We start from the raw sequence: 24,500 nt of genomic DNA, 5'->3' as shown, positions 1-24,500 counted from the left end.
CTCCCAATTAGATTTCCAGCTCAATTTCAACATGCTAATATGTTACAGCCCTTCCAACAAATCCTAGGAAAAGTTTCTCTTCTAAAAGACTCCTATGATGCCTATTAGGATGGGGACAATTCCATGGGGGGAAAAATAACTTTGGGATTTACAGCCTTGAGGCAAGTCTCCCACTGTGATGGCAAAGGCCCCTTACCAATGAGAAGTTCCATATTACTCATTGTTTTCCAACATAATGCAAAAGTGAAGTAGGAGTTTTTCTGGATCTGAGCTTTCTCTAATTAGCAGCCTTATGTGGTTTGCCACTGACGACAATGATTCACTTAGAGGATGAGTGGTTCAAGTATGTTTGCCTTCCTTTTTAACCTTTCCCACTGGGCCCCGGATACATGGACGATCAAAGTATTTCCTCTTCTTTCAGCCTTCATTCAGCCAGTATTTTTCCACTGCTTACTATGTACCAAGCTCCGTGCCAAGGTCTGGGAACACGACAATGGACTAGCCGCTGTGGTGTTCTCCCAGGCCTCAGGATCTGGCCGGCGACATGGCTGAATGAATACCGACGAGACCCTAATTATTATGGGAATAATATTCTAAGTGTCTGCGTCACCACATTCCTCTGATGAGCAAGCAATACTTCATACCTAGCGACCACGGGTCACTAACTCAACCAGGGCCAGTCCCCTGAGCAAAGGCCTAATCATGACGCCCTGGGACAGTGCTCCATCCTGGGCAGTGGCCTCTCTGTCAGAGCTCCTCTCTCTGGCGGTTTGAGTGAGAGATACAACCTTCACATATGGCCATGGCGTAAGAAAAGATATACAGAGAGAAGTGGAATAGGCAGAAGTCAGGAGGCAGCAACGGCTTTAGGTAAATCACAGATGCTGCTGACAGACCATTAGCTGGGAATATAGGAGAAAGAGAGCAGGCAGACACAGTAGAGCTTAGGATCTGAAATTCATTCATTAATAATACCTGAGCATTAACTATGTGACAGGCGTAGGTGCTGGGCATAAAATGGTGAATGGAAACAGACAACGGACACTGCTTGCACTTCTGTAATATCCTGAATGCCATTCCAGATCCCGTGAAGTCTGGCTGGGGAGCAGTTGAGACGGTTCCTATCTTCCTTACCTTCCTGGAAATTCTTACCAAAAAGGCCGGGCAATAAGAGTAATCTAACCTAGTCTGCGCTCCCTAACATGCTAGAGCTCAACAGGCATATATCCATGATTCATGGCCTAACAGGGTAACTCTGAGCAAAACCAAGTTACTATGTAATGGATACAGAAACAAAACAAGGCTCTCAACTCTTAAGATACTTAGAATCTGGTAGGCAATTCAATACTGTAGGTACTCCAGGCATTTTATGTACCTGTTACATGTGTAACTTTCTCAAGTGTAACAAACTTCTTTTCATGATTTACCTATTTTCAGGCCACGGACAAAGGCATGACAGCAGAACTGCTTTATAAAGGTCTCTGTGTAAGGTAAAGATTCTGTCCGTAGAAACTGACCCATTCAACTTTCATCTCTTTCCGTAAGGACAGCAATCACGCCTTCAGTTTCCATGGCCAGGATTCCAGGTTACCATGACAAGATGGAAATTACCATCTCATTTACTAGGCTGAGAATTAGTTAAGCACGTCTCAATGAGGAACATCATGCCTTTTTTTTTTTTTTTTTTTTTTAAAGGCAAGGTAATTTTAATTATCACTTACCTTAGGGAGGAAATTATGAACAATTAGCATTCCAGGCCCTACTTATAGTACAGGGTTAATCAGTGGGTTGGAAAACCACTGTTCCTTTAAATTTCGGAGTGCTTTACTTTCCATTTCTAGGCCCTGTGCTTTTAAAAGCTGTAATTAGACACAGTTACTCCAGAAGCAGTGTGATTCACCAAAAGCAGTTCAGTAAGAAATGACAGCTTTTGGAATAAATGTAATTATAGAACTAGGAGAGTTTTTCGGTGCATTCATTTTTGAGGCCTCTCTCTAGCCTCTGAAAGGACATTTTCTATACTTTTGAGGACCTCAAGAACGCTTTTGTTCTTTCTGAGCAACCGAAAGCCTACTAGGCATAGGTTCCAATTCAAACTAAACAGCTATCACAATATTTTGAGAAAATTAATGACTAAGACCAACTTTGAAGCATTTCCAAACTCCCTAGCAGAGTACCTGGCATTTATTAAAAGTTAATTGGAAAGAAAGATGATCCTGATAATCATTTATACTGAGATTTGCCACTTTGGTAGATTTTTTTCAGAGTTTGCTGGTTTTGTTTTTTCCTGTTGTAAATTCCTGTTGGAGGGTTTTTTTTTCCTGTTGTAAATTCATCTACTTAAATGCTTAGTTGTTAGAATAATTAGAGATTTACTCCTGAAGTGCTATCCGTGGCTTCTGTTTTTCCTGCCCCTGCCAGTGCTGGTGGAGCATGACACCCACATCACAGTGGAAAGCAGCCCCGCCTCTCCCTTTCTATCCTCGGGCTTATTTCATCCACAAGCTCTAAGTTGGGCATTAAAAAAACAAACAAGCAGAAGGACTGTCTTATTAATTAGCAGGGAATTGCAGACTGATCAAAGAGTTTTATCTGTGATGCAGCATCTTTTACTCTGACTGCCAAGGCCGGCTACTTGAATGACACCCGAGTAACTGCAGGAAGGTCTGTCCACCTGCCCTAAATATTCTCAACCTTATTCTTGGTTGGAGCCAGATAATCAGAGAGCTATGTACCTAAGCCGTGTTGTTTGATCTCCACAGAGCATCGCCTTTGATGAAACATGCTTTGGCTAATCCCACCAGCCCGCATGAGGGATTTGAAAGCCCAGCATGTGACACCTGGCACTGCACAGATCGACTGTACCGTCTTGGGGACACTCAGGAACCTAGACCCGGATGTGGGGACATTTACCATATCTCTCTTCTGAAAATCCAAGGGAGAAACTTTTCCCAGGTGAAATTGTGTTTCATCTCGAGCAACTATTTTGTTTTAACTTTACAGATACTAAAATCTGTCACCGTTAAACTTTTAACTTATATCTGGCACAGAATATGTGCTTGACTAACATGTGTTGAATGAGTGGATTTCCTCCATGCTCTGACCACGGGCGGACAGGCAACGTATTCCTGATAGAATTAATTGCCATAGGCTGACCTGACGGCTTTGAGCTCTGACTCTACCCGACTCCACTTTCTTCTGGAGGGCTAATTGTATCTTTGTTCACTTACTCATTCGTTTCACCCTGTAAACCACTTTATATCCTTTCCTGGAAAAGCAACATGGGCTAAAAGAAAAGTTCACGATTTGATTGTAACCTGCAACAGTGTAGTTGACACGACAGCCTTCGCTAAAACGGCCTTAAACTGGTCTGTTTTCTGCTCCTCTTCTGTCACTCCCTCAAGACAATGATGGTTTGGTTATTTTAAGAATTCCTATTTTCAAGATGTATTCCTAATTTACTGCGACCCTGCTACTGAGCCGGTCGTCAGGCAGGGGTGCCACGGGGGACGGCACAGCTGCAGCAGTGCTGACGTCCCTCGCAGAGCTAGAGCCGCTTTGGGAAATGAATGAGAAAGATACTTAAATGTAAAATTGTGAAGAAAGGCTGAAGACTAATTTAGGTTCTCTGGAGGAACACGGCATGGGCAAGACAGAAAAGGCTTTATTTAAACCAAAGTGCAGCTTTGGGGTGATTCGGTGTGTTGTCAGCGAGATGGAGAGCGAGGGAGCTGTGAACCCGGGCGCTCTGTGCCCAAACGGGCATCGAGAATGCCCTTCCCCGCGAAGTGAACACGCGCTCTCACTCTTGATTCCATTTCTCTCCGGAGCGCATCGGAGGCGGGTGCTAATAACAGCCATGTCATTCAGAGCCTTCAAAACTAGGCTAAACTCATGCCGGATTAGTCTCTGCCCTGGTTCGTTTCCTCTATTTGCAACCTACGTGGTGTCTTTGCCGCAAAACAAAATCACAATTCTAAGACCTTTTTGATAAACATCATCAGTTTCCTTACTAGGCTCAGAACTTTTTTTAAAAATCCTCAATTTCCTTCCATATTTATCACACGAAAATAATGATGCTATAAACACCGAACATGCACATACTGTGTAAAAAACGACAAGCGGACAGTGGGATGGCGAGAAGAAAGACAGCACCATGGATGCTCCGAAGCTGAATACGACACCTGCCCCTCGGGGTGGCTCTCAAAATGTTTTGATCAGCTAGGATGCTTTTTCATAGACTCTTCCTTTAAAAATAGATGGACTATTGATTGGCAAGGAGAGTTATTTTCTTATACAGATACTTTGCCATAAAATATTTATGGTAAAAAGATTTGATGTGTTCTACTCCTGAGGATAAGTATGCTTGATATTGACGCCGACACCCCCATGTTCCAAAGAGCTGATGCTGGTGCCAACCACAGGGCTCCAGAGTTAAGGAAAAGAATCTGTTGGATGACTGGCGTGGAAGGACAGCCAGGTCTTCCTGTGGATTAAGAAAAAGAAAACACAGAAGAATGTGAGCAGCATGCTCCCTAAACCAAAATTAAAACGTGCTTATGCAACTGTGAGGGAGCGCATGCCTCTCCGTGCCCACCCGCGTTCTCATCAGTCTTCCTACCCACAGGGAGCCTCCTGTGTCTGGGGGCTGGGCTCGCCCTGTCTCCCACCCTGAGCTGGCACCGGACTCAGGTCCATCAGGGACATCCCGTGACTCCTCGGTGACACCTGTCAGGAATGGCGTCTTCTTTCCTCCGGGGCTGCTAAGCTGGCCGCCCTGCTGGAGGCCACGCTGCCCCCATGAAGAAAAAGCCTGAGCGCGAAGCCAAGCAGAAGCAAGGAGGGGCAAGACCAGAGACACAGCCCTGGAGACACTCTCGGGATCCCGAGAGCCAACTGTACTCAACTACACAACTCAGTGAATTACCTTTTTGGTGACTGGAGGCTGAGGAAGAGTCTTAGCTGAGTTTAAACAGGATTTTAGCAATTCTCTACGGAAAATTTCCTAACACAAGACCAGTAAGAGAGAGAGATGCAAGGCTGCTGGCTTTGAAGATCAAGGGTCCAAGAGCCAAGGAAAGCAGGAGCCTCTAGAAGCCAGACAAGCAAGGACACATACTCTCCCTACAGGTTCTGGGAAGGACCGTGGCCCTGGGGATGCCTTGAAGCTGGCCCAGTGAGAAACACACTGGACTTCTAGAGAACTACAAGATGATAATAACAACAGTAACAATAATAATAATTAATAAAAATAAATTGGTGTAGTTTTATGCCTCCAATAATAATTTCCAAGTACAGAAAGAGGCAGACAGTTTCTAGAAGGATTTCACAGTGTTATTTCCGTGGAATGGGAATGAGGGTGAAAGAAGAAAAGGAGGGGTTATTTTTTTAAACAAAAAAGATATACTATTTTTGTTAGTTTAAAAAACTAGTTTTAAACATGTGTAAGAATGGAACCGGAATAAAAATCTAAGACTCATAGGTATTATCACCCACCCAGGTGAGTCACAACAGCAGCTGCTCCGCAAATCCAGCAAGGCAGCCTGGACGTGGCTGGCGAGGAGCTCTGACCAGCGTGACCACTGTGCTGTTTCACGCACGGGGTCGGCCAAGGAGCCAGCACACCCGCTTCACACCACACCCCTGCTCAAGCCAGGTCCGTCCAGCAAGGTCAGTCCCCGGGAAGGTTCCCCTATTGCAGGAGCTGCAACATAGCTCACACGTATTTGTGAAGCTGATTTTGAAGACAAGGCTGGGGGAGGCAGAAAAGAGAAGCCAGAATAGTAACTGGTCTACAATTCAGCCCACTTTTCAATAGAAAAATCAACAAATTGCCAACAAATTGCTATGCTAATGAAGAATTGCAGGCTTTGCAAGGAGCATTTACCATAAGAGAAAAGGCAATTCATTTACGCCACTCCTCAGAACTAGCTGCCATTCAGGAGGTCCCCTGCTGAATTTTAAACGGCTCCATGCAGGGAAAGGGGAAAGAAAGCATGAGAACTGGCTGCCGGTCCTGTCTCCTCCAGCCTTCCTCTTACACAGGGCTGCAGACATCAGGCCAGAGCGGGCTGGCCCGTGTGCAAATCAACGGTGGCTTTCCACCAAACAACGCCCAGCGCAGCGGCTGCATTCAACCTGTTCAAATACTTTCAAACCGGAAAATATCCTGCCCCTCCCCACAATGAATATCGTATTTATAAATGGTGGCTCTTACATTGAGCACACACCTTTTCTAAAACCATTTCATTTCATTGGACACGAGAAGTGCGTCTGGTACATTCTGCCCAGCCTGGGTGAAGGACGGCCCACTGGGCTACAGAGAAACACAGAATTCCTTTTGGTCCACCTCAGAGGACGTCTCGGGAGTACATGCCCAGGGGACAACGGCAACCGGACAACGCAGCCCACACCGCCTCGCCGCGGCTTAGCTGGTCATTCACCAGGAGCGACAGGCCGAAGGAAAGGCCATCATCTGTCAGGGACATTTCTGCTTCAAACCAACAGGGGACTTGTATTTCTATTTTCCTCCTTCCTCCTCTTAGTTTAAAAGGGACACGGTTAGAGAGCAGGAGAGAAATGCCACGGCCAGAGGCCTAGGCTACTGTGTAATGTTTAAAGGGTACAAACAAAACGTACTGAGGGTGCAAATAAGTCAGGTATGTTTGGCCTTTGCCATTTGTCTACCAGGAATAAACGAAGGTCAATTTTACTTTTTATTGTTATTATTTCTTTGGTTCATCCTCCCCCAAGGATGTTTTTTCCATTGACTTTTAGAGAGAATGAAAGGGAGGGAGGAGGGAGAGAGAGAGAAACACGTGTGAGAGTCACATCAATTGGTTGCCCCCACCCCCCTGCACACACCCCGACTGGGGCCAGAGATCGAACCCGCAACCCAGGTATGTGCCCTTGACCAGGAATCACACCGGAGACCCCTCGGAGCGAGGGCCGACGCTCTCACCACTGAACCACACCGGCCAGGGCTAAAGTCAATTTTAGATTCCAACTTAAGGACAAAAGATTAATTTGACAATTCAGGCAGAAAGTTTATTTTAAATATAAAACAGAATTTTAAGTTGTCTTTTGCTCTAAAAGCAAAAATTTTAAACATTGTAAGTATGTTAAAGTAGAGTAGTTTCAGACTGACTGACTGTAGGCAGAATCTCTTACAAGACTCCAGTGGAGGTTACTGCTGCCCTGCAGTCAGACCCTAGGAGTAAATTCTTAAAGGGCTTCTCAGTGATCTTACCCACGCCTCAGTTCTTTCCTTTTTTTTCTTTTCCCCAGTTTCTTCTTTTACTGTCTAGTGTCTCGTTAGGGTCTAAGTCCCCTCACCACCCCATCAAAAATGAAAATAAATGTTTTAATAACAACATTAAACGGACCACTAACTTGACTGTGTGACACAAATAAAGATAATTTGAGTAACACCACGCAACTTACAAAGCATGGACCCAAATACAAGTCTCCACCTTTGTAACTGTGGGGCAGAGTGGGTATGACTGTCCTGCTTTACAATGAAAATAAAAATGGAGTAAAATATCCTTCTGCTTATTCCCCTGAAATGAGTCCCTCTGAGGCACCTGCCAGCTGAAGGTCAGGCGCCGTGCCCGGCAGCAGGTGAGTCACTTACCAACGCACAGGATGTTGAAACAGAACCCTTGAGAGGTCGACTTGTTGACCAGCTGGTCAGGAAGACTGTCAAATCCAACATGGCCAGAGAGGGACAAGTTTCGAAGCTCTTCATTCTGGAATTTCAGAGGGGAAATGTTTGAGAACCCATGAGCTGTGCCACCTGACGTTACCCTCTCCCTTCCTTTCTTCTAGAAGGGCATGGAAGAAAGGGCTTCCCTCTGCCCACACCCTCCTCGGCTCCTACACAACTGACGGGACGAACAATTCCAAAGCCACGCTGCTTCCACAAAGTCACACCGCGCCCGGAGCAGGCCGCCCCAGCGCGCCTCAGTTCCTGTTACGCGTGCGCGGGTCCCGGGGAAACTGAGCCTCCAGAGGCGGCTATTTCAGGTGCGTATTAAGAGACATAAAAAACTCCAACCATTTTGATACCTCTGAACAGTCAAAAAAAACTTTCAATTACTTTCAACCCAGAGTAAAAAATAAATAACAATCTTCCAGAAACTCAGTGGATACATACTTTGTTACAACTGTGGAAGTTCTGTAACCACCATAACGCAACATGTTTAAAACTGCTCAGCCCATGAACTGGTCGCATCTCCTCCAGCTCCTCGCAAGGGCTCCTCATTCCGCCTTCCCAGTTTCCCGAAGGAGGCTGGACTAAGGAGTTATATATTTCAAAAGCTGGGTGACCTAATCTGTTTTCTAAATGGTGCCGACGGCCTCCACGACTTTGAAGGCATCCCGTGGGTGTTGGAGGTGACCTGTGAAACCTTTCTTTCCCAGGAAAGCAGAGGTCAACGATGGTCCTTCAATTACACCACCGTGGTTCTGGTTTGGGATTCCAGACACTGGATATTGAAAGCCTTCCTAAAAACAAGACTCCTGGTGTTCTGGTTACCAGGTTGCCAATGAACTTTATATTCAAAATACTGACGTTTGGGTAAAAAAACAGCAAGAGCCTCAAATTTACACAGTTTAATAAAAAAGAAAAAGCACTGCCCAGGGTCACTTAGTCAATATTTTAAAAAAATAAAATAATGGTTTTCATTATGCCTGTTTGTGTTAGATAAGGATGAGAGCGATTTCTTTGAATTAGTCAATGGCTGAGACTCCATTTCCAAATCGCTATGGTCACGATATAGGCAGAGAAATGGGACTCCTCGAACGTAGTGATTTTAAGGGACTGCTTTATGAACAGTATAATGTCTACGGCCCTTGCCAGCTCTAAAATCCTGATTCTGTGAAAAAGACTAAAACCCATCACACTGCCTGAATACATGGTGGCAGCTGCAGGCTTGAGGTCAATGGGACAGGGAACAGATGCTCAGTCTATGAATAGTTTCCTTGAGACCTGCCAACAGTGAATACGAGCCTCAAGGGTAGGCACTTATCCCTGAACAGGGTGGCACGGTGGGCAGCTCACCAACAGCTTCCGGAGCAGGCCCCAGTGGGCAGCAGGCCTGGTAGCCGGCCCGCCCTCCCCCAGACACCACAGGGCCCTAATTCTGCTCTATCACCCATCCCTTCCTCTTCGGGTCCCCCTCAACGGTTCAGACAGCAGGTATTTCTAGGGTGTGTACCACATCCGGCCAAGACCTGGGGGAGGAAGATTTGAAATGAGTCTGGGTTATATTTAGAATTCTTTCCATCACAGCTGCACAGGGGCTGTTGTGTGTCAGGCTGGGAGAGGCCACACCAGCCTTCATTTCCGTCACGTCCCTGACTCACTCACTCAGCAAACGGCATTCAAGGAGACAAGGAGAGGAAGAACCATCACCCTACATTCCCTCTCTTCTCTGCCACAATTTTAATGTCCAGGGATCAGGAGGGGGCATGGTTATTGCTCTGGATTCTGGGGTGTTGGGTTTTTAGACTCAGATATCCACCCATGAGCCAATCCTGGTCAAGAATCAGTTAGTAATTATAGCTCTCATCCCGGAGCCCAACGCTCAGCATCTCACATTCTCACCATTTCCAAAGCACGAGAAACCACCCACACGTCCACCGAGTATTTTTATACCCACTGAAAAACCGCACACAAAATGAAGGGTTATAACACAGTTTGGTACTGAAATCTTTTAAATTTGAAGTTAGGTCTTCAGAGCCTCTGTCTTCTAACACTGTAACATAAAATATGTAAATCTTACAATGCCATTTTAAAACTCCGCAATCTGAGCCTAATTCTCTGCCCAGCATGAAAGGAGTCCTGGGAGTTGCTGCCTGTCGGCCTGTGATGGGGAAAAGGGACACAGGCGTTTCTCCTCTGGTCCACGATCAGGCTGACACACTGGAAGGCTCGCAGGAGATGTGAGGAGAGGTGCGTTTAACGCACAAGGAGCAGCTGAATCAGATCCCTGCCCTCCGGGGCTGATGGGCCCATGTTTCCTGCTTCATGCCTTAGCCGCTTCTGTCCAAAGCCCGTGGGGTCTCTTGATTCTGTGGCATGGGCCCTGAGAACCTCATCTCTTCTGTCTTTACCACTCTCGGAATTGAGGAACTTTCTCTCTGAAGCCCACCTCTCTGCCTGTGTCCAGCTCTGAATTTCCATCAAAGGGGGACCTTCTCTTGGGCTGTCCTATCGGTACCTCAGACTGACATTCACGGAGCTGAAATCGTATTTCTGCTCTCCTAAGTAGGGAACCAGAGCTCCCCGTTTCTGTGAGTGGCACTCACCTGTGCTTGGCCCCACCCAGCCCCGGTATCAGCTCTAAAGTGCTCTCAATGCCACACCCTCTTCTCCCTTCCTGCTAATTCAAAGGACAGGCCTCCTGGCCCAGCCAGGCCCCAGCCCCTCTCATGCTCTCTGCGCCTTGCTGCCAAAGGGACCTCAGCAAAAAGGCCCACAAGCCCAAGCGCCCGGCCCTCCGCCTCAGGACCTCCATGGGCAAACCCCAAATCTCCCCTCCTGCTGGGTCTCCCACTGCCCCCAACGCGCACCTGACACTGCCGGTCAGCTGACTTACTCACCTTCCTGGGACAATCCCAGGTTTATCCCATCAGACTGACTCACACTATTTTCTCCATCTGGAAGAGCCAATGTCTACATATCCCACTGGAACTGTATCTCCACCACTGTCTTTATTGTGACATTTCAGTGAACATGCCCCTCACCAAGGAAAGGAAACCAGTGATGGGATGAGGGGCGGCTGGAGCCGTCTGGGGCTCCACCCACATCATCGTAACAGCTAACGGCTACGGGCACTTCCAACGTTCCAGAAAAGCCCTAAACATGAATGGACTAGATAACGTACCTAAACAATTCCATGAGGCAGTTACTATCATTACCCAGTCTCAACTTACAGGTGAGAAAACAGCGCACAGGAGCCTAGTAACTTGCCCGAGGTCACACAGCTAGTGCTCGGGGAGCTGAAACATGAATGTGACGTTCGTCACTGCCATCTCACGATGATCTAAGCCAGCAAAATCCAACCTTTCTCGTCTCGTGGCACACAGAAACTATTACTAAAATTCTGCAGCACAACAAAAAACATATATTTTGCCAATCTGACAAAAAAAAAAATTGGTATAATTTTGACTTGTTCACACCCAAGAGCTATTGTGTTGAATGCTGCCCCCCCCTCCCCCCGACAATCTGAGGAGAAAGAGATCAGTGCCCTGGCAACATAGTCAGGTATTAAAAATTGCATGTTTTAAAAATTCTTGCAGCGCATGGGTTCAAAATCGCTGACCTAAGTTCCCAGTAGCCCCAGACAAGACAATGGTTTTAGTGTTATAAAAATCCAATATGTTAAAATAGAAAAGAAAAAAATTCTCTAAAATTGTCACTCTTTGGCAACCATAAGAGGCGGAAGTCAAGAATAGTATCGGCAAAGTAGCTCCAAGTATATTTTCACTGGACCTGGCAAGGCTGAGACTAGATGGTGATTTTTGCAACTACGGCACATGAAGCCAATAATACAGGCTTAGTTCTGACCAACACGAAGCCGCTCAGTAGGAAGGCCTTAGCTGATTAATCCTCTACTTGCTAACCTACCTAGGGTTGTACTTAAAAGATCTGTACGCCCCTTCTACCTTGAAATGGGTTGTGACTAAATTCTGTGGTATAAAATAAAATAACCAATCTTTAACTTGACAATCTCATTTTTCTCTTTTCAGAACATCACCTGGATACGATTATTTGTTCATTCAAAAATACTCATCGCTCAAAGCACTAAGGGAGCAAAATGTGCTATTTTTTTACTCACCGAGAAACACTCTTCCTGCCTTTAAAGGGGATACAATGTAGCCGTAGAGACAGGACATAAGGTAATGCTACTAAGGGTAACAGTGACGAACACCATGACTTTAACTATGGGGTGGTCCTGGGGGGAGGGGGCAGCTTTCGGCTGGGGAAAATCAGAAGGCACCATTTAGGAAAGCAGAGCGCCCCAACCTACCAGGCTACAAAAGTCCCGTTTGCAGACGCCTTCCAGATAAATGCTATCTATGCCCAAAGGGTCACTTTATTATGAACGTACACTCTGAATTTTATACCTGGTGAGTATTTCAGACGATGCCAGGTTGACTTCATTATTGAAACAGTTATACAACAAATTATGTAAGAATGTGTGCCCACGCTTACTTCCGAGCGCTGCTCTGAAAATGTGTTCCCCGGTTCCAAACCTCGCTTAACCAGAAGCAGGGTGGCAGGAGGCCGGGACTCGGGCAGCCACGGGTTTGAATCCCAGCTCTGCATCCTGCTTTCGCATGTGTTTCTCCATCAGTAGAAATGGAGCGCTTGGCAGGGCGGAGGGAGCTAAGGAAATGGCACGTGTGAGAGCGCCTAGCCTTCAACTGGGCCTCGGGAAACCCGGGCTTCCCTTCCCTAAGTCAGGTGGGAGGAAGAGACGGCGTCATTTCAGAGTCTGAGATGGAGGAGCTCCCCCGTGGCTGCTGGGCCTGCCGGGAGCAGCTGCCCATCGGCAGAGCCCTCAGACGAACCAAGAAGGAGAAACCACAGAGGGGAGAACAGAGTACCCAGAAAGGAAACGGGAGCGAGGAGGAGGGCCGCAGCAGGGAGAAACCCCCTCACCGGCAGGGGCAAGGCCTTTGCAAAGGGGGGGGCCACAGAATCCCATGCCTGCCTCGCTCTCGGCTGGAAGCCACTCGGATCCCCAGCTTCACTTCTGCTTCTATTTTAATCCAGCCCAGAGCCTCCTGAATCAGCCGCTCGATGTGCCCAGCTGGCCTCCACTCACCATCGCTCGCCAGCGCGCCCCGATCCTTCACTTTGGAGGCTGCGGGCCTCGGTCGGGGCGGTCTGGTCATCGAGGCGGCTGATCCCTATCGGGCGGTGGAAGCCCAAGATGTTACCAGGGTGATGTATGTTTTAACGAATGCTGAGAACAACAGGCTTAGTTCTTCCCTTTAACGACGGCTATTGCAGTTTAGAAAGATCTTTGCCCCCTTTAAAATTTAAATTATTTTTTAATTTAAGAGCTCACCTCTGTGACTCATTCACTGAGAGAGCTGGAGGTTTTGTTGACAAGAGGTGCGGATCCTGTTCTTCCCAACGCCTCATTTTATGGTAATTACATGGATCCAAGTCACTTAATCCCGGGTCTTTCATTTTCTCATCTGTCCAAGGAGGAGATTGAACCGAATGACCTCTAAGCAGAGTCTCTGATTCTAATGCTAATTCTAAGGCTTCTCGAGTCTGGGCGTCAGAGACGCATAAATCTAAACCTGTCCTTGTGCTTTAGGAAAGCCAGCCCGGGATGAAGAATTCCTGGATGTCTAGGTTCTCTTGCCAGACCAAGGCGCTCAGTTTCTCAAAGACCCTTGAAAGGGAGTTTCCATCAGTTATCCCGGGAAACTCCACACCTAAAATCCGTGTGCACACCTCTCTGCTTCCACCTGACCTTTTCATTTTTGCTTGTCTAACTATATAAAAATTATGACTTGGTTTCAACAAGTTAAAAACCCACCCTCTATAAATGCCCTGCTTTTAAAACATTTTTTCTCCTTCAGCTCTATCTGCAGCCTTCCACAAGATTTTTGAAAGCTGGATTTATAGCCTCAAAACAAAACAGGAAATAACTCATCTGTGTAAGTTAATCATCTGTCTTCAAGAAGAAAAGTAAATCTTTACTCATGCTTTCATTCATTCGACAAATATTTTATTGACTAGCAACATGGGCTGGATAACTGTGCTAAATGCTAAGGAGACGATGGTGAGAAAGCAAAGCATTCCTTACAGTCTCGCGGGCACAGATGTTAATCCAATGGTCACCCATAGACACCCACAGGGTGCTTGCAGCCTTAGAATTTATGTGACTAACTGGTCATGCTACACAGGCCGAATCCACCCGTCTATGGAGTATGTAAAAACATAGGTTAGTCTGCAGCATTGCTAAACATCATTAATTTAGTAGCTAGCTCCTATGTACAGGTGATATGCAGGTTTTATACATTCAGATGAAAATACAGTCCTTCTGACCAGCAATGCCTGCGGGGAGGTAGAAGTGATGAAGACCCAAGTCTTAAGAAAATGAATGTTCAATTTTAAGTGGCGCTAAGATGGAACCACGGGGCATCCTCCCCTTGCTCTCTGTCTTTTCTCCGTAAAGAAGACGCCCGCCTGGAGAAAAGAAGAGGTCATATCCCTTCATCTGAGGGTGTGCCTCTTTTTGAGGTCCTGTTGAAAAGAGGCAAAGAGAAGAACATGCTGCCTCTCAGAAATCCTTGACTGGCTTCTGGCCACTTCCCAGGATTTGGAGAAATTCTAGCCTCACAAACTGTCCAAGAAGCACGTTTTACCCAAATACCTGATCGGTCAGTTTTGTAAATGCACAGTACTGAACTGGTTTCACAGTCTCTCTTAAAGGAGGGAAAGTTGGTGGGAAGATGGGCAACGCCCTCAGTTCCCATGCAAAAGGGAAGACACTGGAATGCAAAGTATCAACCCAAACCACAGCTATGAAGCCTGCATCGGGATGTTTTCAAGGCGAGGCATTGCTGGGGCGGCTTTCATACTATAAACGTCTGAAGCATCTCATTACCAATGAGGATCGTGTTCTTTAGGGATGACTTGGACATCTGCTGCTCTGCTTTGACATCTATACCATGAAATCCCAAGGCTGGAGCCAAGAAAACCCCCAAGGAAACTGTCTCACACAAGCAGCAGAACAGAGAGAGCCAGGAAGGAGAGGGGAACAGTTAGGAGGAAAACCATATGAGGAAAGAACTTGAGTGCAGCCCAGCTGGAAGCGAGGACTGAGAAGAGGGGGCATCCAGGGGCCAACCCTAAGTCACACAGCCAGGGACATCGGGCCCGGCTGCCAGACCCAGGGAGCCGCCCTGGAAAACACCGCCAACTCACCAGAAAAGATCTTGATTAATACTGAGTGGCTGCCCCAATTTCAAGTGCCATCTCTAAGTAACTCTCTCCAAAAGACTGCCAACGGGGGAAAAAGCTTTGCTTTTCCAGATCCTTGCAAAAATATTGTGGTACATAGGGGTTTTCTTTGGGGGTGGTAGGATTATAGGAAAATTTTACTTTCTAATTGTTACGTTTCTGTGTTTGAATTATTACACACACACACCCCCAAAACACACAAACACACACACGTCTCACACTTTTTTAATAGAAAAATTAGATTTAAAAAATCTGGGAATGCTGATAACAATAATACACAAAGAGTAAAAATATATATGTATTTTTAAAAGAGGTAAGCCTGCAAATTTTTATTGCAGCTAAGTAGGTAGGTATAAAATATATGAGGAAAATATGAGTTTTCCTAATAACAGAACCAAGTCACGTTGAAAGTGTAAGAGTAAGCAGAAAAGCAGGATAGTATGGAGGAAAGTGTCTGACACATGAAGCCAGGCCTCGGGGCAACGCTGCTATTGTTTAGCTGTGTGACCTAGGGTAGGTCATTTAACTTCTCAGCACTATTTCACAGGGCTGCTGCAAGAATTAACATCTGACATACTTTTCTTAGATGACTTCCTTGCCCATGACTTTAGTGACCAACCACAGGCCAACAACTCCCCAGTCATGACCCCACCTCCCTCCTGCGCATCAGTGGCCCAGGCACCTCTAGGCCAACATCTCCTAGCGGGACCCATTCTACCCCCATTCTCAATTCAGATCTGTCCTACTTCCCATTTTCTTATGTCAAATGGCAACATCTACTTCAACATGTTAGAGAGGCCCTAAAATAATATCAATTGGCATGGATATTGCTAAAATCTGAATAAATTTACAGGCCTCCGCCCTCTTGCAGAAGGAAAAGCCCACGGCTTAGTGAATCACCTCACAGCCTCCACTGTCCTCCACGTTGGGCAGGGAAGGCTTCTTGAAGACACCCGTCCCAGGTTAGCTTTTCTCCTCTGTGCCCAGATGTAATAACCGCCCATCACACCTTTTTTGTGGTCAACCTTTCCCACTCATCCCTCTTAACTGACACCAGTGCATTCAGTCTACCAGCTGATTTCTATTTCTGAGCCCGGAAACCCACAACTTGGGTCTTCCTCGTTTCCTAACACTGCCCTCAAAATCAGGCCTCACCCGAATTTGTTTCCCAGAAATCATACTTTCCCTCCGCCTCATTCTCAGATAAGAAGGCAGATACGGTGACTGGTTTGCCCTAAGCACAGGGCCAAGTGGAGAGACACCCACGGCCAACACTCAGCACCGGGGTGCCCCGTCCACCAAAAGAATTCATATTGGCCATGGAGTGAAGCCTGATACCAAAGGCCTGAAGGCACAGTGTGGCTTCAGTTCTCTTACTTCCCTCCCGCCTGCCTTCTGTCTTTAGTCTGTCTTCTCCACATTCCACCTTCACATAAAACAGTAACTGTCCACCTTTGTCCCATCAGATGTCTCACAAAACAATGAGGAAAAACACTTTAAAATGAGTAACCAGAAGCAGGTATCTGAAATAAACAGAGCCCCAGCTCTGCTCACAACCCTGCATCCTGGGGAGGCTGGGGGGAGGGGAGGTTTGGGGTCATTAGGAAAACAGCCTTTCAGCAAATAGCCACACCAAGAGTGACAACCCAAACGTTGTAAAACGTGGGAGCACTTTTTTCTTACAGGCAGGATGTTTTTCTAAAAGTCAGTGTAAACACTGAGAGGTTCAATCTAACTGGATGCTGAGAATGAACAACCACATATCACGAAAGACATTTTCTTAAGTTTCCAAAGACCAGTCTGCCATGGAGTCCCAGTGACCAGCTCCTATAACAGCCTGGCGTTACAAAGTGCTGGTCAGCAGAAAGTCTCGTGCTCGGGAGACAAGGCCCACATGTGCATTCCAGGGGCTCGCACACATTCTACAGCACTCAGAAGACGCCGGGGTGGGAGGAAAGCAATGTGACAAACAGCAAGAAGTATTTATAAAGGCACGATCAGATTAGAAACAGATGCTACAGCTGCTCTCTCACACCCCTACATCTCAGAGATGGTGAGAAATCCTTCACTGGGCCGGCCACCTAGGAGAGCTGAGGAGACAGCCATGGGGGAGGGTCGCCAGTCAGTTCAAAGCTCTCTGGCTTTCCAGGGGGATCCCCAATAATCTGAGTCCATTTCAAACACAGCACCTACCATCCTGCAGAGGAGAAAAGCCACCCAAATTCTCACAGCTGCTCGTCTGGGTAATGTTTGTCTCGTCGGCCCTGCCTTTACAGTGAGGTATATTTTCCAGACAAGCTTTTTCAAAACAGTGATGACTAGGAGGTCAAAGATAATGAAGGGGCCCGTATCGGTTGGAAGTTTTTCCCCCTCGACTTTTTATGTACAGTTTGACTCCTCATAGTCACGCATCAATTCCTCATGCTTCCTATCTGAGAAATATTGTGGCTCAGTTCATATATTTCCAGGCACTAAAGGCATCCATCATTGAGGAATGACCTATGGATGGGCCATTTCCTTCCCTGTGCCACCATTTTTATCAACAGGTATTGTTTATTTCTGTCCCTTTCTGAAAATGGAAGGGGCTTTTAGTTACTGCAATGACCTTGTAATGATAGTCTCCAAGAAAGAGGGAGAAAAAAATCCAAACCAGCCCTTGGGCAGCCATAAACAAAAGCGCCAGGGATGCGGCTCTGTCACCACCTGGCCACTTTCTCTCCCAAGGCATCTTCAGTTCCTCAGCAGGGCTGAGATGGAACATCTTTGAGTGCAGGGGTACATTTCTAGCACCTGAAAATTGAGGGACCACACCAGAAATGGCCAAATCCATGGTAAACACATCCTTAGGAAATAAATACACAAATTAACATTTGATATCACTGTGCAAACATTACTAAACAATCCTGGTGAAAATACTCCAGCCTTCCTAAGACAAGAGTTGCACTGCATCCTAATCTCAGCCCTGGAAAAACTCTACTGGGATGGAATAGAGGTTGTTGACATAAATTTGGGCCATGTCTTAGTTTCCTATTGCCAGGTAACAAATTACCACAAACTTGGTGCCTGGAACGACGCCTATTCATTAGGTCAGAAGTCTAGGCATGGAATGGGCATGGCATGGCCGGGCTCTCCGCTCAGGGTATCACCAGGCTGAAAGCAAGGTGCTGGCCAGGCTGAGTTCTCATCTGAAAGCTCTGGGGGAAAATTCCACTTCCACGCTCATTCTGGTTGTTGGCCAAATTCAATTTCTTGCAGCTGTAGGACTGACTGAGGTCCATCTCTCCTTGCTGGCTGTCAGCCAGAGGCTGCGCTCAGCTCCAAAAGGTCACCTCCAGTTACCAGTCATATGGCCACCCCACCTTCAACGGCAGCAACAGAGAATCCCTCGTGTCCCTCTCACGTTTCAAATCTCCTTCAGGAAGAGCGTTACCCCTTGAAAGGGACTGATTAGGTCAGATCCGGCCAGAATGATCATATCTTAAAGTCAACAGTGCTGGAGCAAAGCCTAAGGAAGGGATGACTGTCTCACCATCTTCACAATTCTGGGAGTCAGACGGGGCTGTGCACCAGGGGCTGGGATCTTGGGGCCACCTCAGGCTTCTGCTAACCACAGTTCCCATTATTATTCCTATATTATTCCTATATCCTAAGGGTAGAATATAATAAGGAGAATTAGCATTTCCCTAACTCAAAACAAAACACGACCAAGTTCTCCAGGTGGAAAAAAAGACAGAAATTAGTTAAAGCACAGTAAGCAAGACCTCTCAAGTTACCGAGGCTGTTTTACACCAAATGTGACAAGGCAGCCAACAACTAGCTAGAGAGTACCTTTGCCTTTGCAGGAAGTCTTCCAATAACGGAAGCAAACTGCAAATACTTAGGTGGGTCCTGAGGAACAAGAATTCTAGGAAATGCAAGAGCTTCTTAAGGAATTTAAGCCTTCTTAGGAGAAATGTCACTGAGATAAAACAGAAAACAAATGCAAGATGCTGGATGATGAAATAGAGTACAAAGGCCATCAGGTGAGACAATGGGGAACAGCGGGGCCCAGAGCAGAAAGGTAAGGAAGGCTTCCTCAGAGGGAGTCAGGTCGGACCTAGGCCGTGATAAGGTTAGACAAGACCTGGGCAGCTGCTGAGGAGGAATGGAGACGGGCGGACAGACAGGAGGGCCTGCCAGGGAGGCCGCAGGGAGAGAGTCTAAAGGGCGTGGGCATCAATGAACTGAGAAACTGAAGAATTCAAAAGAGAGAGAGAATATAAGACCTCAAAACGGATTCACATTTCAGTTTACTGCAAACATCCCTTAAAGCGAAGCATGAGTGACACACATGGGCAACACAAAACTAAACACGTGCGCGCCCGGATCCGTCACTGGGTGGCCCGGTGCTGAGAGAAGGGAGAGATCTAGGAACAGTCACTGAGCAGTCGCATCGTGAAAGAGTTTTCTGTTTCCTACCACCCAGTGCACGCACTTATGCACAGATCTTCCCACCAGAGCAGCAGCCCAAAGGATCTGGAGTATAGAACTGCCTTTTAGCCAAGGTTTTAACCCAGATTACCAGCCTGGGCAATGCTCCAAATGATAAGCTATTTGATGCAAACTTCCTCCACAGCATAAAAAAAAAATGCATTATCTTGCAGAGACCCTAAAAGACAACTGACTCCATTATGGGTACAATTCCTGCCATTCTATCAAGCGAAAGCTTCCTTATTTCTTCCTTACTTGACTCTTCTCAAGAAACAGAACCAATTAACCTCTCAGGAGACAACTGCTCCCGTTCGCAGCGGACAACCTTCTGCCTTGCGGAACACTGACTGCACATCCCAGAAGCATCCGCCCAGCTCTAAGGGAAAAGGGTTTAGGGCTTTTCTCACACATATTGGTGTCCTTAGGGAAGCAGACCCAAGAGGCCATATTACAATTTTCCTCTATTCTCAAATGTTTCCTATTGATGGATGATTTTAGATGCTGGCTTTTTTGTTTAGATCAGCTAATGTAAAACAAACCTTCTTTTCACATGCCGTCACAAAAGAATGTTCCCACAGCCCCCTCCACTGTCCCTTAAAGAGGCATTTCATTATCATTATTAACATGGTATTTTTGCATAATCAAGTAGGGCCCAAGTAGGACACTGGGAAACCTCTACGATATACAATGATCTGTTTAAAATCCCAGAAGCTCTCAAAAACAGATGCTAAAAGATGTGCAACACACAGCAGAGGTTACATTTTCAAGCATGCTGTTCCCACAAAGCACAGGCTCCTCGCTGACGGGGTCCAGTTCCACCTCAGTGCTCCTAGATTAATAGATTAAGAGTTATGGGATATGTGAATGGGGATATGTTTCTGACAGCCTCTGACAGCATGATTACAGGGAAACATTAAGCTGAAATCGAAACTTGAAAGATTATAGCTTGGCAAGAGATCCTTGCTGTAATTCATACATTCTGCAGGAAGGGGAAACTGAGAAAGCTAAGTGAGGCCCAGGGTGAAAGAAAGAACAGAATTAGCAGAAGTCTTAGGCACTGATCCAAGCAGCTGCCATTAAACTCTTCCAAAGCTCAATGGTTCACTAGAATAATTATTATTCAAATAGTAAAAATGAAGGGCAGATGGGAGGAAATAAATGGTCATTACATGGGCAAAAACAGGAAGAACAACTTTGGCCATTTGGATTTGAGAAAAATCCAAGCCTCAAATCCCTCCCACATGGAGAGGGTCAGGCCATACATCTTACTGTAATCGTGGCTACACAGAGTTAAACCCCTCCGGCCACAATTGCACCAACTGCACATACTTAGGTTGGTTATTACCAGGAGTGGGTTTTGTGCAATGTGGCAACTGCAACCACCAATGAAAGGAAATAAGGCTTGGCAGCTATTCCCCAGGATGCTCAGTCCAACTTCCCACACACCCTTTAGCCCAGATATTAATTCGGAAGACAGTGTGACAGCCACAAGTCATGGGGCTGCTCGCTTGCACAAACGCTCAAGGGGCAGTCACTGTAAAACCAGGTGTACGTGGACCAGAAGTTAGCGGAGCTTCACTCCTCACGGACAGCAGAGCACTAACCACTTCATCTCATATTCTGGGATCTAGGTGGAAGCAAATCGGTATCTTTTAAAAGAATCAATTCAAAGTTGCCTGGGGTACCTGAATAGTGAAGGTTAAAATATTCAGGGCAGGGAAAAGAAGGAACAGGTCCTACCACTGCTTTAGCCAGAGATGTAAAAAGACAGGGGTCGAACATTTCCCTTGATCAAGCAACCAGAAAGCAATCACTGAACATTTACGTAAAAACCGCAATGCTGAGCTTGTTCGCAAAAGCGAACAAGCTACTCCAAGAACCACCAAGCTTGGTCTGCCCTTCAAACGTTTCAATGTTTTCCTCCTTCCACCCCAACCATCATATACACAAACAATCGTGTACTGGGCACTTTGGTGCCAGGCACCACACCTGGACCTTTAAAAAAAAAATCTTCCCGTTTAATCCTCATAGCCCTGTGAAGCAGATTATTGGCTCCATTTTACAGATGAAGAAGCCAAAGCTTAAGTAAATGTCAGAGTGAGCATTCAAACCAGTTTTGCCAGATTCCAAGTCTACCACCACCCAGACCTTAAACTGGACAACTGATTCTCTTCGAAGCACGCGGCCTCTGCAGAGAACGCGTCCGTCCCCAACTCTCCCTGTCGGTCCTGCCCGTTCTTCAAATTCCAGGCAAAATGCCATCTTCGTCATTAGCCCCGTTTCCTAAAACTAAACACCACTGCCCCGTCTTTTACAAACGTTTGCTGTATTTGGGCCACTTGTCACATCCTGCACCTAGCAGTATACTTAGGCCCCCAGAAGAATGTAAATTCCTTGAGGACAGGAAACTACTGAATAAACTCAAGAGTCTGAAGGCTTTGCTAGAAATAAATGATAAAGATTTACTAGAGGGTCTTAGGGTTTGCAAATGGGAAACACAACTAGGCAAAAACACTGAAGTTTTGCCAGATTCCAAAGAAGGAAGAAACATTAAGAGTTTCTTAGAGTAAAAAGCGCATTCTTGAGAAGAATTAGTCTTGCATTCTTAGCTCTAGGATTGGTCCAGGATGGTTATCAGGATGATGGATGCCAGGTGGTCTCGACATGTGAGTCCTTCTGGGGGTAAATCAGAGGGTTAGCTGGAGGTCTGATGTATATCCAGGCATCGACCCAGGACTGGCAACTTCAAAAGCCTACATTCCCAGGCTAGTTAAAACAAGAATAGACCTGCTTCCCCATACCTCAACCTACTTGATTTTAGTAACTTAGCAGCTTGACTGTAGTGACCAGTTTATTTCTTCACTCTATTCCTCAAACCGTCTTACTCTGAACTTGACTTACCACAATGTCCCATGTAGCCACCGCTGTATGTTTAGGATGAGCGAGTACAGAGACTCGGTTCTGAGTGAAGTCTGCCCCCCTCTCCTCCAATGAAAACAGCTGCCATACAGAAGGAGAATTCGTCATGAGCTAAAATGCCCAACGTGTGTTTGGTGGAGGGGGTGAGGTCCACGAGGCCTCGTAAGATGGCGAAGACAGAGCATTAATGCTCCAGCGGCATGCTTCCCTACCATCCCTTCCCAGCACTCAGCAGCAACCACCGTGGCCCAGTCAGAGGGCAAACATCACAGCGGCGCTTGCTCTCAGGAAAACTATTCTGCTGAAGTTATTCTGTATATATGTATTTACGTATTAATGACTATCTAGTCATGCACCACATAATGACATTTCAGCCAATGACATACGGCATATACTGTGGTGGTCCCATAAGATTATAATGGAAAACAAAAATTCCTATCACCCAGCGACATCATAGCCACTGTGCTGCCTTAGAGCAGCTGATTACACAGACACTTGCCACTGTATTACAACTGCCTACAGGCCCCAGGACAGGAACATGCTGTACAGGTCTGTGGCCTAGGAACTGCAGGGGGACAGAATCTGTCACCCCAAAATGTGTCTCTTTGGCATAAGGATTATTTTTTGGCAGGTTAATTATCAATAACAAAAAACCCAGCAGACTTGGGAGAAGCTCTGAAAACCAAGTAGAAGTTACCCTTTGAACTTTGCCATTTATAAGAGAAATCTCTACCTGTGAGGGTGTCTCCCTCCCTGCAGTAGGTAGAGGGGCATGATCTTATCTCTAGAAACTCTTCTCAAGGCAGAAGCAGAAGACAACCATTTATATCTGTGTAACGATCTTGCTCTTCTGCATAACAATCTTGCTCTATTTACTGTGCTTTCCCTAGTGACCGCCCATAACTGACTCCTCCCACCCACATCTTTGTCTTCAGCTGAAGATGGTATTTAAGGTGGTGGCTTCAGCCATTTTAAATAATCTGGGGGAGGGGGGGCCTGCAGGGCATGAGATTCCTCAATTTTCCTGGGTCTCTCCCTTCTATGCATCTTATTAAACATTGTTTTTCTCCTGCTCATCTTTTATTACAGGGATATCTCAGCAGGAGCCCAGAAGGACAGAAGGAAAAGTATTTTTCCTCCCTACAGAGCAATAGGCTATATAGACCAGGTGTGTAGTAGGCTATACCATCTAAATTGGTGTAAGTGAACTCTATGATGTTTGCACAGCGACGAAATCTCCTAGCAATGCATTTCTTAGAACACATCCCTGTCATGAGTGTGTGTGTGTGCGTGTGTGTGTGTGCTTGCGCGCGTGCACACACACTAATTCATTCCAGGCATCATGGGTGCTTTACACTGAACTCACTTATCTCTAACCATCACCTCTGAGGTATGTACCAGCTGCAGAGAAAAACCAACCGAAGCTCACACAGAAAATGCATGAGAAATAAATACAGGACGCAGTTAGCGGTCCTGAGCGCTTAAAACCACACAACTGACACATCAGAAATTCCTATCGCTGCTGCTCCTGCTTCTCATAGACCACTGAGGGGCAAACCCACATGTGGTTTGGGGTGTTTTTTGGGATACAGACCCCCCCAAAACACCCCAAAACTCAGAAGGGCTAGAGAAGAAACATTTTCTGTACCCCCTGCCTACTACTATGTGCAAAGAATTAGCAAGCCATTTTTATCAACTTAATTATTCTAAAATAAATTTTGGGATGTGAGAACATCTCCAGATTCATTCCCTCATCCTATTTAGAGAAGAGTAAAGAGGTTTATCACCCAGATATTTAAGTTTAGACTAAAGAGAAAATAAATATCTACTGATTTACTGATGGAAAACTATTATCCACTTTTCCTGAGACAATATTAAAAAATAAACTTTTTAAACTTAGTAATATTTTCATCCTCAGGGAAACTAACATTCATTATTCTAAAGCCTACTTGAGCTAGACATTAGCTAGTAATTTCACTTATGTTGTTTCACTGAATGTTTCACTCCCCTCTCTGAAGGCTTTTTAATTGCATTCACATTCTTTCCCATGCTCTTCTCTGCAGCTTGAAATTTGGGACAAATGTTTAAACCATCAGCCACTGTGGCACCAACACAA

At 46.1% G+C, this 24,500-nt stretch overlaps 1 protein-coding gene across 2 annotated transcripts in view; it reads right to left on the bottom strand.

Moving 5' to 3' along the window:
* The window catches only part of SEPTIN11 (septin 11), an 82,166-nt gene that overhangs the window by 30,559 nt on the left and 27,107 nt on the right, over window positions 1–24,500 (bottom strand). For both annotated transcript variants that reach the window (XM_081149058.1, XM_081149057.1), the window contains exon 2: window positions 7,634–7,748. In XM_081149058.1, coding sequence (XP_081005184.1) covers window positions 7,634–7,748 — 115 coding nt within the window. The remainder of the gene's footprint in view (window positions 1–7,633; window positions 7,749–24,500) is intronic.

Source organism: Miniopterus schreibersii (genome assembly GCF_964146895.1).
Source record: "Miniopterus schreibersii genome assembly, chromosome: 1".
Classification (NCBI taxonomy): domain Eukaryota; kingdom Metazoa; phylum Chordata; class Mammalia; order Chiroptera; family Miniopteridae; genus Miniopterus; species Miniopterus schreibersii.
This window is presented reverse-complemented; position numbering and strand designations above follow the sequence as displayed.